General features: G+C 37.0%; 1 protein-coding gene across 2 annotated transcripts in view; it reads left to right on the plus strand.

Annotated features, from left to right (window-relative positions):
- PREPL (prolyl endopeptidase like) overlaps window positions 1-11,563 on the plus strand; it is a 246,159-nt gene that overhangs the window by 120,678 nt on the left and 113,918 nt on the right. For both annotated transcript variants that reach the window (XM_053712270.1, XM_053712269.1), the window contains exon 4: window positions 11,050-11,266. In XM_053712270.1, coding sequence (XP_053568245.1) covers window positions 11,050-11,266 — 217 coding nt within the window. The remainder of the gene's footprint in view (window positions 1-11,049; window positions 11,267-11,563) is intronic.

Genomic DNA, 11,563 nt, shown 5'->3' on the forward strand with positions numbered 1-11,563 from the left:
CTTGTGTTCACCCAACACTCCCTAGAGCAGCGGTCGCCAACCAGTGGTCCTTGACACATCAAGTAGGAATTAATCTCCTATGATGGTGTCACCCCCGTCGCGCCATAACTCCTTACAGTGCCTGGCTAAACATGGCCTGGCTAAACATCAGTGAAAACCGACGGAGGAGTTAAATTACAACCTCCCTACACACGTTGCGTAGTTCTGCGCAACTTACATAGCTAGATTGTATTTTTAACTCATCCCACCTGGCGCACTGCTCAGAGGAAGATGCTTCCATTTTAAAGCCAGCAGAGGTTGGTATAGTCTTGGCTTGAAATAATGGAACTAAAGTGTATATAAAAAGAAAATCTTAAAAAGAAAATTCTCATATTTTCTTTGTAGTAGTTTTCCTAATTCCTTCAGATGGACTTACATCCACTGTTTGTCTTCCTCCCCTCCATCTTCTTTTTTTTTTTTTTTTTTTTTAAATGAAATATGAATTATTTTTCATTCTAATAATTTTCCCGCACACAAAGCCATTCCACCTGAATTCCAGTAATTGCCATCCAGCAGATCAACCATATCCCACCAGTATTATAGTAATTGACAGTAACATCAGTCGTGGTTAGCTTGCATCCATATTGAGAGCTTTCTGATATAAACGTAATTTATGACTCCAATGTCTGTCCATGATCATAAGTAGTTTTGAATAATTCCTAACTGGGGAGGTAACTTGGAAGTCTTGTGGTCCTTTTAAACATTATTCTTTTTCCCCCCACTTTCTGCCTCTTTGTTTCCAACTCAAAAGTTGTCACTCACCCTTCATCTGTCATAGCTCTGCGGAATCTGTTGGCGCTCTACAAATAACTGATAAAAAATTGAAAGTATTCCCTCAGTTCTGTCATTTAGTTCCAAAAAATAATTCTTAAAAATGTGTAAATATATACATAATGTAAACTATGGTTATACTACTACTAGTTATGTACAGTATGTGTGTGTGTGTATATATATATATATTGCAAGATGTATCGAGTCCACGGATTCATCCAATACTTGTGGGATATTCTCCTTCCCAACAGGAAGTGGCAAAGAGAGCACCCACAGCAGAGCTGTCTATATAGCTCCTCCCCTAACTCCACCCCCCAGTCATTCTCTTTACGGCTCTAAGCAATAGGAAGGGTAAAGTGATTGTGGTGACAAACATGTTAGTTTTTATTTTCTCAAGCAAGAGTTTGTTATTTTAAATGGTACCGGTGTGTACTATTTACTCTCAGGCAGAAAAGAGATGAAGATTTCTGCATGGAGGATGATGATCTTAGCACTTTGTAACTAAGATCCACTGCTGTTCCCACAGAGGCTGAGGAGTACAGGAAACTTCAGTAGGGGGAACGGTTTGCATGCTAAGCTGCATTGAGGTATGTTCAGTCATTTTTTTCTAGACAGACTGTGATAATTCTAGAAAAGGCTGACAATATCCCCATGAGGGAAGGGTAAGCTGTATTCAGAGACTTAGTGTGGAATTACCAGCTTACACAAAGGGCTAAGTTAATACTGGTTGACACTTCTAAGAAAGGCTAACGTTTTTTATTAAAGATAAACGTTTTTGAGGGACTTTTGGAGGTTCATTTGGGCTTACTTAAGGGTTATTAACCCACATGGCTAGCTTAGAAACACTTTGGTGTGTTTCTTTTAGGCCCCACAGACATCGAGTAAGGTGGGGGGGGGCCTATTTTGTTTTTACAAAGCAAGACATCAAGCTGCTACACCGGAGGGTCCTGCTGTAATTTGAGGGCCTAAAGGAAGTATTTTCCCCCAAAATCTATCCCTAAGGGCAGGTAGGCGCCACAGCAGAGCCGTGGCAAGGTGCTGATCGTTTTTTTTCGTTTTTTGACGTTTTGTCAATCCGGTTTTTGCATTAAGGGGTTAATTGTTTATTTTGCTGGTGGAGCAATCTTATTAAAGCTTTAAGAATACACTGTAAAAATTTCGAAAAGTTTACTGCTTTTTTACACTGTTTTGCAGAATTTGTGCACTTTTTTTTCTCTTAAAGGCACAGTACCGTTTTTTCTAAGTGTTGTTTTTACTTTGAATAAAGTGTTTTCCAAGCTTGCTTGTTTCATTACTAGCCTGTTAAACATGTCTGACATCAAGGAAACTCCTTGTTCAATGTGTTTAGAAGCCATTGTGGAACCCCCTCTTAGAATGTGTCCCACTTGCACTGATATGTCTATACATTTAAAGAGCATTTTAAATAAGATATGGCGTAAATATCTTTATTGATGTGAATCCAAGGGTTACTCATGGAGTAAGATTAGGGTTCCTAGGATATTGTCTTTTCTCCAAGAAGGATTGGAGAAGGAATTATCCGCTAGTTCCTTAAAGGGACAGATATCTGCTTTGTCTATTCTTTTACACAAGCGTCTGGCAGATGTTCCAGACGTTCAGACGTTTAGTCAGGCTTTAGTTAGAATCAAGCCTGTGTTTAAACCTGTTGCTCCGCCATGGAGTTTAAATTTAGTTCTTAAAGTTCTTCAAGGGGTTCCGTTTGAACCTATGCATTCCATAGATATTAAGCTTCTATCTTGGAAAGTTCTTTTTTTAGTAGCTATCTCTTCGGCTCGAAGAGTTTCTGAATTATCTGCTTTACAGTGTGACTCACCTTATCTTGTTTTCCATGCGAAATCAGTGGATATAGGAGGCGCTATAGAGCCGTAGGATATATAGATATAAATAAATGTAAAATTCACTGTATCGTTACCAGTTAAAACAATCTAAAAAATTAAAAATCCAAAAATCCCAATGACCCTTAAGGGATACGTTTAAATACTATTTATGTGCAAAATCTGTGATAAAAAATCGGTGATAATTAAAAATCTACGTACATATATATAAAAACAATTTATCCAAGTGAAAAATCAAAGTGAAATAAATGCAGTATATCAAAGTGCAATCAATGATCAAGTGACAATATTTGGTAAAACACAGATGTGATATTTATAAGTCAATGCATAAAAGGTTGACACATACAATCCATATAACGATCAATCATACATAAAATACAACCGGTTTAAACATACACACTATACATAACCCCTCAGATTCCCCAAATCAAATGTGGCTGGCGGAGAACACCTAAAATGACTGTGTTCTAATCTTGGTGTTAGTAATTCAAAGGGATCCCCCAAAGAAGATGGTCCGGAATGATAATGTGGGTTTAATTATTGTAAATCCAAAGATTTAAATGTTAATGTTTCTGAATGGTGCCGTTATATCCCCAGTCTTTTTTGGTCACAAATAAAAGCCCACGATGGTATAGAGCTCCTTCCTTAATGTTCTCTTAGTTAATAGGCATTCAAGTATTTATAACTTAGCCGGGAGGCTCTCCTACCTTCTTACAAGTGTCTGCCAGCGATCTCCTTACCTGGCCCGGACACTCCGGCTGCTCCTTTAGATGTCTGCTCAGCGAAAATCCCGTGAGTGACGTCACCCGGTTCCGGGTCCTAGGTGACCACTTGCGCAAGTGTTTGTTTCCACAGGATGTCCTCTGTACGCCAGGGTACAGAGAGTTCACTTCAGCTTCGGTCCTCCAAAAAATCACAAACAGTAGCAGGTAAGTCCTCTACGCGTTTCAACCCCTTCTGGGTCTTTTTCAAGATGCTACTTCCTGCAACCTTTGCCCTTAAATCCACTCTCTGCACAGGTGATTCGCTATTGCTACAACACCTTTCCGCAGGTAACTATTTCCATATTACAGCACAAACTCAATCCTCTGTCAAGCAGTCTTTCCTGATCTCAGGGCCCCCGCGGTGTGTTATGCTGAGTCATGTGACAGATACAGACTGACTGTTTGTGATTTTTTGGAGGACCGAAGCTGAAGTGAACTCTCTGTACCCTGGCGTACAGAGGACATCCTGTGGAAACAAACACTTGCGCAAGTGGTCACCTAGGACCCGGAACCGGGTGACGTCACTCACAGGATTTTCGCTGAGCAGACATCTAAAGGAGCAGCCGGAGTGTCCGGGCCAGGTAAGGAGATCGCTGGCAGACACTTGTAAGAAGGTAGGAGAGCCTCCCGGCTAAGTTATAAATACTTGATTGCCTATTAACTAAGAGAACATTAAGGAAGGAGCTCTATACCATCGTGGGCTTTTATTTGTGACCAAAAAAGACTGGGGATATAACGGCACCATTCAGAAACATTAACATTTATATCTTTGGATTTACAATAATTAAACCCACATTATCATTCCGGACCATCTTCTTTGGGGGATCCCTTTGAATTACTAACATCAAGATTAGAACACAGTCATTTTAGGTGTTCTCCGCCAGCCACATTTGATTTGGGGAATCTGAGGGGTTATGTATAGTGTGTATGTTTAAACCGGTTGTATTTTATGTATGATTGATCGTTATATGGATTGTATGTGTCAACCTTTTATGCATTGACTTATAAATATCACATCTGTGTTTTACCAAATATTGTCGCTTGATCATTGATTGCACTTTGATATACTGCATTTATTTCACTTTGATTTTTCACTTGGATAAATTGTTTTTATATATATGTACGTAGATTTTTAATTATCACCGATTTTTTTTATCACAGATTTTGCACATAAATAGTATTTAAACGTATCCCTTAAGGGTCATTGGGATTTTTGGATTTTTAATTTTTTAGATTGTTTTAACTGGTAACGATACAGTGAATTTTACATTTATTTATATCTATATATCCTACGGCTCTATAGCGCCTCCTATATCCACTGATTTTACATTCTTAATTCTCTATTGTCTAGGGAGGAGACAATAACCTTTAGTGAGGCTAAGTAGGTTTTTGGTCTAGCGCTATACCCTATCCGTATCTGTCTTGTTTTCCATGCTGTTAAGGTGGTTTTGCGTACCAAACCTGGATTCCTTCCTATGGTTGTTTCTAATAGGAATATCAATCAGGAAATTGTTGTTCCTTCTCTGTGTCCTAATCCTTCTTCCAAGAAAGAACATCTGTTGCACAACCTAGATGTGGTTCGTGCTTTAAAGTTCTACTTACAAGCAACAAAAGATTTCCGTCAAACATCTTCATTGTTTGTTGTCTATTCTGGAAAGCGGAGAGGTCAAAAGGCTACGGCAACCTCTTTCTTTTTGGCTGAAAAGCATCATCCGTTTGGCTTATGAGACTGCTGGCCAGCAGCCTCCTGAAAGGATTACTGCTCACTCTACTAGAGCAGTGGCTTCCACATGGGCTTTTAAAAATGAGGCTTCTATTTAACAGATTTGTAAGGCTGCGACTTGTTCTTCACTTCATACCTTTTCCAAATTTTACAAATTTGATACTTTTGCTTCTTCGGAGGCTATTTTTGGGAGAAAGGTTCTACAAGCAGTGGTGCCTTCCGTTTAGGTACCTGTCTTGTCCCTCCCTTCATCCATGTCCTAAAGCTTTGGTATTGGTATCCCACAAGTATTGGATGAATCCGTGGACTCGATACATCTTGCAAGAGAAAACAAAATTTATGCTTACCTGATAAATTTCTTTCTCTTGCGATGTATCGAGTCCACGGCCCGCCCTGTCTATTTAAGACAGGTAGTATATTTTATTAAAAAACTCAAGTCACCTCTGCACCCTATAGTTTCTCCTTTTTCTTCCTACCCTTTGGTCTAATGACTGGGGGGTTGGAGTTAGGGGAGGAGCTATATAGACAGCTCTGCTGTGGGTGCTCTCTTAGCCACTTCCTGTTGGGAACGAGAATATCCCACAAGTATTGGATGAATCTGTGGACTTGATACATCGCAAGAGAAAGAAATTTATCAGGTAAGCATAAATTTTGTTTATATATATATATATATTTTTATATATATATATTTATATATATATATATATATATATATATATATATATATATATATATATATATATATAATGTAAAGAAGAAAATAGTGGGGAACTAGTCCACACTTTAGTTCCCTTTGTCCGGCACCAGAGTATAGTGTTAAGTATCCAAATACTAGTAGTATCTATAAGGGCATACTTCCCTTTAAATTCCTTAACCACTATGCAAACAAATTTATTAATATTATCGTATTACTTGCATTATTTACCATATATATATAAGAAGTAACATACAAGAGATAATAATACATATGCTCATATGATTTATTGCTGGCTACTGCAATTTAAATATTTACAAATTAACGAATGTGGGCCCACTTTATGTGCAATATATTAAAAGTTCAGTTGTTAACAACCATAGTTTTATACACAAAATTGTAATTTCCAATTGATGTAGTTCACTATTCTTTTGCCATATGGTCAATCTTTAATTATTTAGGGCTTAGAAATGTTCGTTATGATAGTGCAAAAAGTAAGACTTAACACTCTAGGGGTTTAATATGTAGTGCTGTTCAATGCTTTCAGTTCATATAAGTTTTGAGCAGAGTGTCTCTTTTAAATTGTTGCATACTCCTGTGTATTCTGCCTCAAGGAATTAGCGCTTTGTGTAGTCGAACTTCTGCACACCTTGCTAGGCATATATTGCAACATTTGTAACAATCATCAAAAAGGTTTTACCTTGAATGTAGATTCCGTTGTATCTTGCTCAGATACTTACATGCACTCTCCAAACGATATTATGTTTCAACCCACAGCGAGTGTGTCAAACTTTGCACTGTTATTTACTTCTCTCGAATAGCCAGCGTACATAGTGTGCGGCGGACGATCGCATGAAGAGGACCTCCACGTAATGAAGATGAAGATTGAAGATGGTACCTCCCTGGAAGAAGACCTTAGCCGCCTGGATGAAGACTTTTCTCCGTCTGGAAGAAGATGGCTGCCCGGAGTTCAAGAATGGTGAATACCTATTTCGGGGTTAGTGTTGTTTTTTTTGTTTTGTTTTTTTTTTTGGGGGGGGGGGGGGTTAGATTAAAAGTGCTGAATGCCCTTTTAAGGGCAATGCCCATACAAATGCCCCTTTAGGGGCAATGGGTAGATTCATATTTTGTGTGTAAAAGAGCTGTTTATTTTAGGTCAATGCCGTACAAAAGGCCCTTTATGGAGTTGTGAATATTAAGCTAGGGAGTCTCATTCTATTATGGAGAGTAAAAGCAGGAATGATTCAGCCCTCTGTGGCAAAAGGACTGTAGTGTTAGGACCAGTCTATATTGGGGCACCTTGTAAGTGGTGACTGGCTAAGCAAAATATGGCCATATTGTGTGACTAAGATCCCAATTTTATTTAAAAAGAATAGTTGTCTCTTGATGTTGTTTGCAGGCATTTTTTTGCAGCAGTTCAAAAAATATGTTGTGCTTTTGAAAATGGATGTGCGCTGATACCTTTTTGTGTGTGTGTGTGTATGTGTATATATATATATATATATATATATATATATATATATATATATATATATTATATATATAATATATATATATATATATATATATATATATACTGTATATACACATACTTACACACACATTATAGAGGTTTGTACCTTTTAAAAAAAAAAATCATGTTAGTGGTCCACAGGATTCAAAATTGTGAGTTTAGTGGTCCCTGAGGTCCGAAAGGTTGGCGACCCCTGCCCTAGAGAATCCATAAAGCAAATACTATAACCCCTACTAATTTCCTAAACCAGCCGTTTGACATGCCCCATTTTGAATGTACATTACAGAATTTGCTCTTTCACCTGAGAAGCACAAAATAAATATATATAAAAAACAATAGGATGTAAGCAGCACTCATCCTATTGGCTAATTTGAAATTTTCAGCCAACAGAAATGCAAGGTACCCCAATATAAAAAGGGTACCTTGCATTCAATCTTTAGTGTGCGGCGGACGATCGCATGAAGAGGACCTTCACGTAATGAAGATTGAAGATGGTACCTCCCTGGAAGAAGACCTTAGCCGCCTGGATGAAGACTTTTCTCCGTCTGGAAGAAGATGGCTGTCCGGAGTTCAGGAATCGTGAATACCTATTTCGGGGTTAGTGTTTTTTTTTTTGTTTGTTTGTTTTTAGGGGGGGGGTTATAGATTTAAAAGTGCTGAATGCCCATACAAATGTCCCTTTAGGGGCAATGGGTAGATTAATTTTTTGTGTGTAAAAGAGCTGTTTTCTTTAGGGCAATGCCGTACAAAAGGCCCTTTATAAGGGCTATTGGTAGTTTGTTAGATTAGGGGGTGTTTTTATTTTGGGTTGGCTTTTTTGTTTTTAAAGGGGTATTAGATTAGGAATATTTTTTTTATTTGGGATAATGTAGTTTTTTTTCTGTAATCTTAGCTTTTTTTGTAATCTTAGCTTTTAATGTAATGTTAGGATTTTTTATTTTAATGTAAATATAGGATTTTTTATTTTTAGCAATTTTAAATTAATTTTTAAGGTAGTCTTTTTTATTTTATTTTATGTAGTTGTATTTTAATTGGGGTTAACTTGGGGGCGTTATTTTAGGCGTCTTAGTTATTAGATTAATACTTTGCATTGTGGGGGGGGTGGCGGATTAAGGGTTAATAGTTTAATTGGGTGGATTGCGTTGGGGGGTTGGCGGATTAGGGGTTAATAGTGTAATTAGGTACTTTGCGTTGTGTGGGTTGGAGGATTAGGGGTTATTAGTTTAATTAGGTACTCTGCATTGTGGGGGGGGTTGGCGGATTAGGGGTTAATAACTTTATTAGGTAGTTTGCGTTATGGGGTTTGGCAGATTAGGGGTTATAACTTTTATTAGTTGTTGTGATGTGGGGGGATGAAGGATATAAGGGTTTTGACATGTCTGTTTAATTTTTTGGAGGTGGGTTAGATTTTTACGTGCGATTTAAACTTTTTGTTTTGTTGTTTACTGCCGTAAGTCACTGGCGACGCCAGATATGTGTAATGTGATATGTAGTAAACTGTGACAAATGTTTAGGAATTGAGAAAAAAAGAAAGGCAAAGTGCTAAGAGAGGTTAAAGGGACATTTCAGTCAAAATTGAAATTTACGTAGATGAATTACATCTTTATATAAAAACATATTTGCAATATACGTGTATTGGCAAAAATGCTTCTAGTAAAAGTTATCACTGTTTTAGTGTTAGCATGTGTCACTTATATTTGAAAATGTTGTAGAGAGATCAGGTAAATTAGTAAATTGCTACACCTGTGGTGACGTGTATAAAAGAGAGGTGTATACTGAAATAAGGTCATATGATTAAGGGCATTTGAGCCCGAAACGTCATGTTTTTTGCTTCCTGGTGCTAATAAAGGGAAGTGTATACTATTCTGGTAGTGCTGTCTAGTTATGTGTGCAGCCATGATGAAATCAGTCTTTCACTAACACCCAGTGTTGACATGTTTGCACATGTGCAGCAACTCTCCTTCAGTTACCTACAGTGTAGCCTAGGTTTCAAAATTGAAGCATCCATGATGTCCCTTTAAATCCGAACAAAATATAGATCTTGTTACTTAAAGTGAAAGTAAAATTTTAATCTCAGCAAAGCATATATGTAATATTTAGCAGTAATATATATGCATCGCTATGATAGTTGATTTTTTTTTTGCAAAGATTTACGTTATATTTTATTATTTTATTTCCTTACTGTGTTCGTCCTTGCTCCGCCCACCCTCCTCTTCCTGTATTTTTAGGCCTTTACGTATAGAGTGGTCCCACCCGCTCTATACGTACCTTAAATGCGCATTCACGATCAGGGAACACATTGCGCATGCGCGACTCGGCGATCAGGGAACACATTGTGCATGCGCGAATAGGCGATCAGGGACACATTGCGCATGCGCGAATCGGTGATCAGGGCTCTTCAATAATGATACGAAGCAGCAGTGTCCACAAATAGTTGTGCGCATACGCGAATTGGGCACGCGCGTCCGACAGACTTGTGTGTAACAGATTTTGCGCATGCACAATAGATGACATATTATGATGACGTAGCTTCACGGCCACCGATTGGCCAGAAAGTCAATTGGTTGTAATGAAAACGTGACAAGGAAGTAAAATATGTATCGGTAAGTGGGGAGATTTAAAAATCTGAAAAACATCAGTTTGTATTTGGCTTCAGTTGGAATGTATGATTATATTATAAAAAAACAATAAAAACCTGACAAATCCTCTTTCAACTTAAGAGGCTTTAATTTTCCTTATAGGTTGTTAACCTCTTTTAACGTGATACTTATTAGTACTTTATCCTCTTTATTGGTAAATACCATTTTAGCGGTGGTGGTAAAGCGAGTACACTCCACCTTTGGGTTTGATAGTAACAATATTGCTCAGACGAAAAACTGTTTTATTTTAACTGTATTGTTAAAAATTTAAATATTTTGTGATATTTTACTTTGTGTTACGAGAAATACATCCTATGACTTAGGCAGTAATGTAATTAAAGGGACATAAACCCAAATTTTTTCTTTCATAATTCAGAAAGAGCATGCAATTTTAAACAACTTTCCAATTTACTTCTATTATTTAATTTGCTTCCTTCTCCTATCCTTTGCTGAAAGGTTTATCTTGGTAAGCTTAGGAGCAGCAAATAACCTAGTTTCTAGCTGCTGATTGAGTGGCTGCATATATAGTATATACCGATTGTCAAAGACTCACCCATGTGTTTAGTTAAAAACCAGTAGTACATTGCTGCTCCTTCAACAAATGATACCAAGAGAATGAAACAAATTTGATAATAGAAGTAAACTGGAAATTTAAAATTGTATGTTCTACCTAAACCATGAAAGAACATTTTTTCAGTTCCATGTCCCTTTAAACGAGAAATTCAACTTTTTTTTTTTGTCAGTAATGACATTGATGTAACCTGATGATATGCATTTGCTTTAGTTACTTTCATATATGTTTGTACGTCCTGATGTTGCTACTGAAAAATAGTAATAGCTTATACCCCTTTAATAAATTGATTTTTTTTTTTATCAAATTATGCATATTCACTCCCATGACATAAGAGTAATCAAGTATAAACAGATAAAACATTAATATATTAAAATATTAAGATTGTGATACTATATTTTGAAACTGTTATACAGTATCTAACAATAGAATAAATGCAAATGGATGTGTAAGTAATACCATTTTGGCATCCTTTTCTGTAGGTTTTTTGTGGATTTATATTGCACCAGAGACAAGCGCTTTCTTACTTTAAATAGTAACAGTAAAACTACATCTGAAGTTTGGCTGGTTGACATGCAGCAACCCTTTAAATCCCCTTTTCTGGTTCATCAGCGGGTCCCAGGAATGATTTATCACGTAGAACATAGAAACGATTTTTTGTATATTCTCACAACATATGGAGAGCCTGCAGAATACAAGGTAAATAACTTTACAAATATGCTGTCTATTTATGAAACATCTGATTTGACTTTTTTAAATTACTTTTTGTTAAAGGACAGTCAACACCAGAATTTGTATTATTTAAAAAGATAAATAATCCCTTTATTACCATTCCCCAATTTTGCATAACCAATACAGTTATATTAATATACTTTTTACCTCTGCGATTACCTTGTATCTAAGCCTCTTCAGACTGCCCCCTTATTTCAGTTCTTTTGACAGACTTGCATTTTAGACAATCAGTGTCCTAGGTAACTCCACGGGCCTCAGCACAAT

This window comes from Bombina bombina, chromosome 4 (assembly GCF_027579735.1).
Source record: "Bombina bombina isolate aBomBom1 chromosome 4, aBomBom1.pri, whole genome shotgun sequence".
Classification (NCBI taxonomy): domain Eukaryota; kingdom Metazoa; phylum Chordata; class Amphibia; order Anura; family Bombinatoridae; genus Bombina; species Bombina bombina.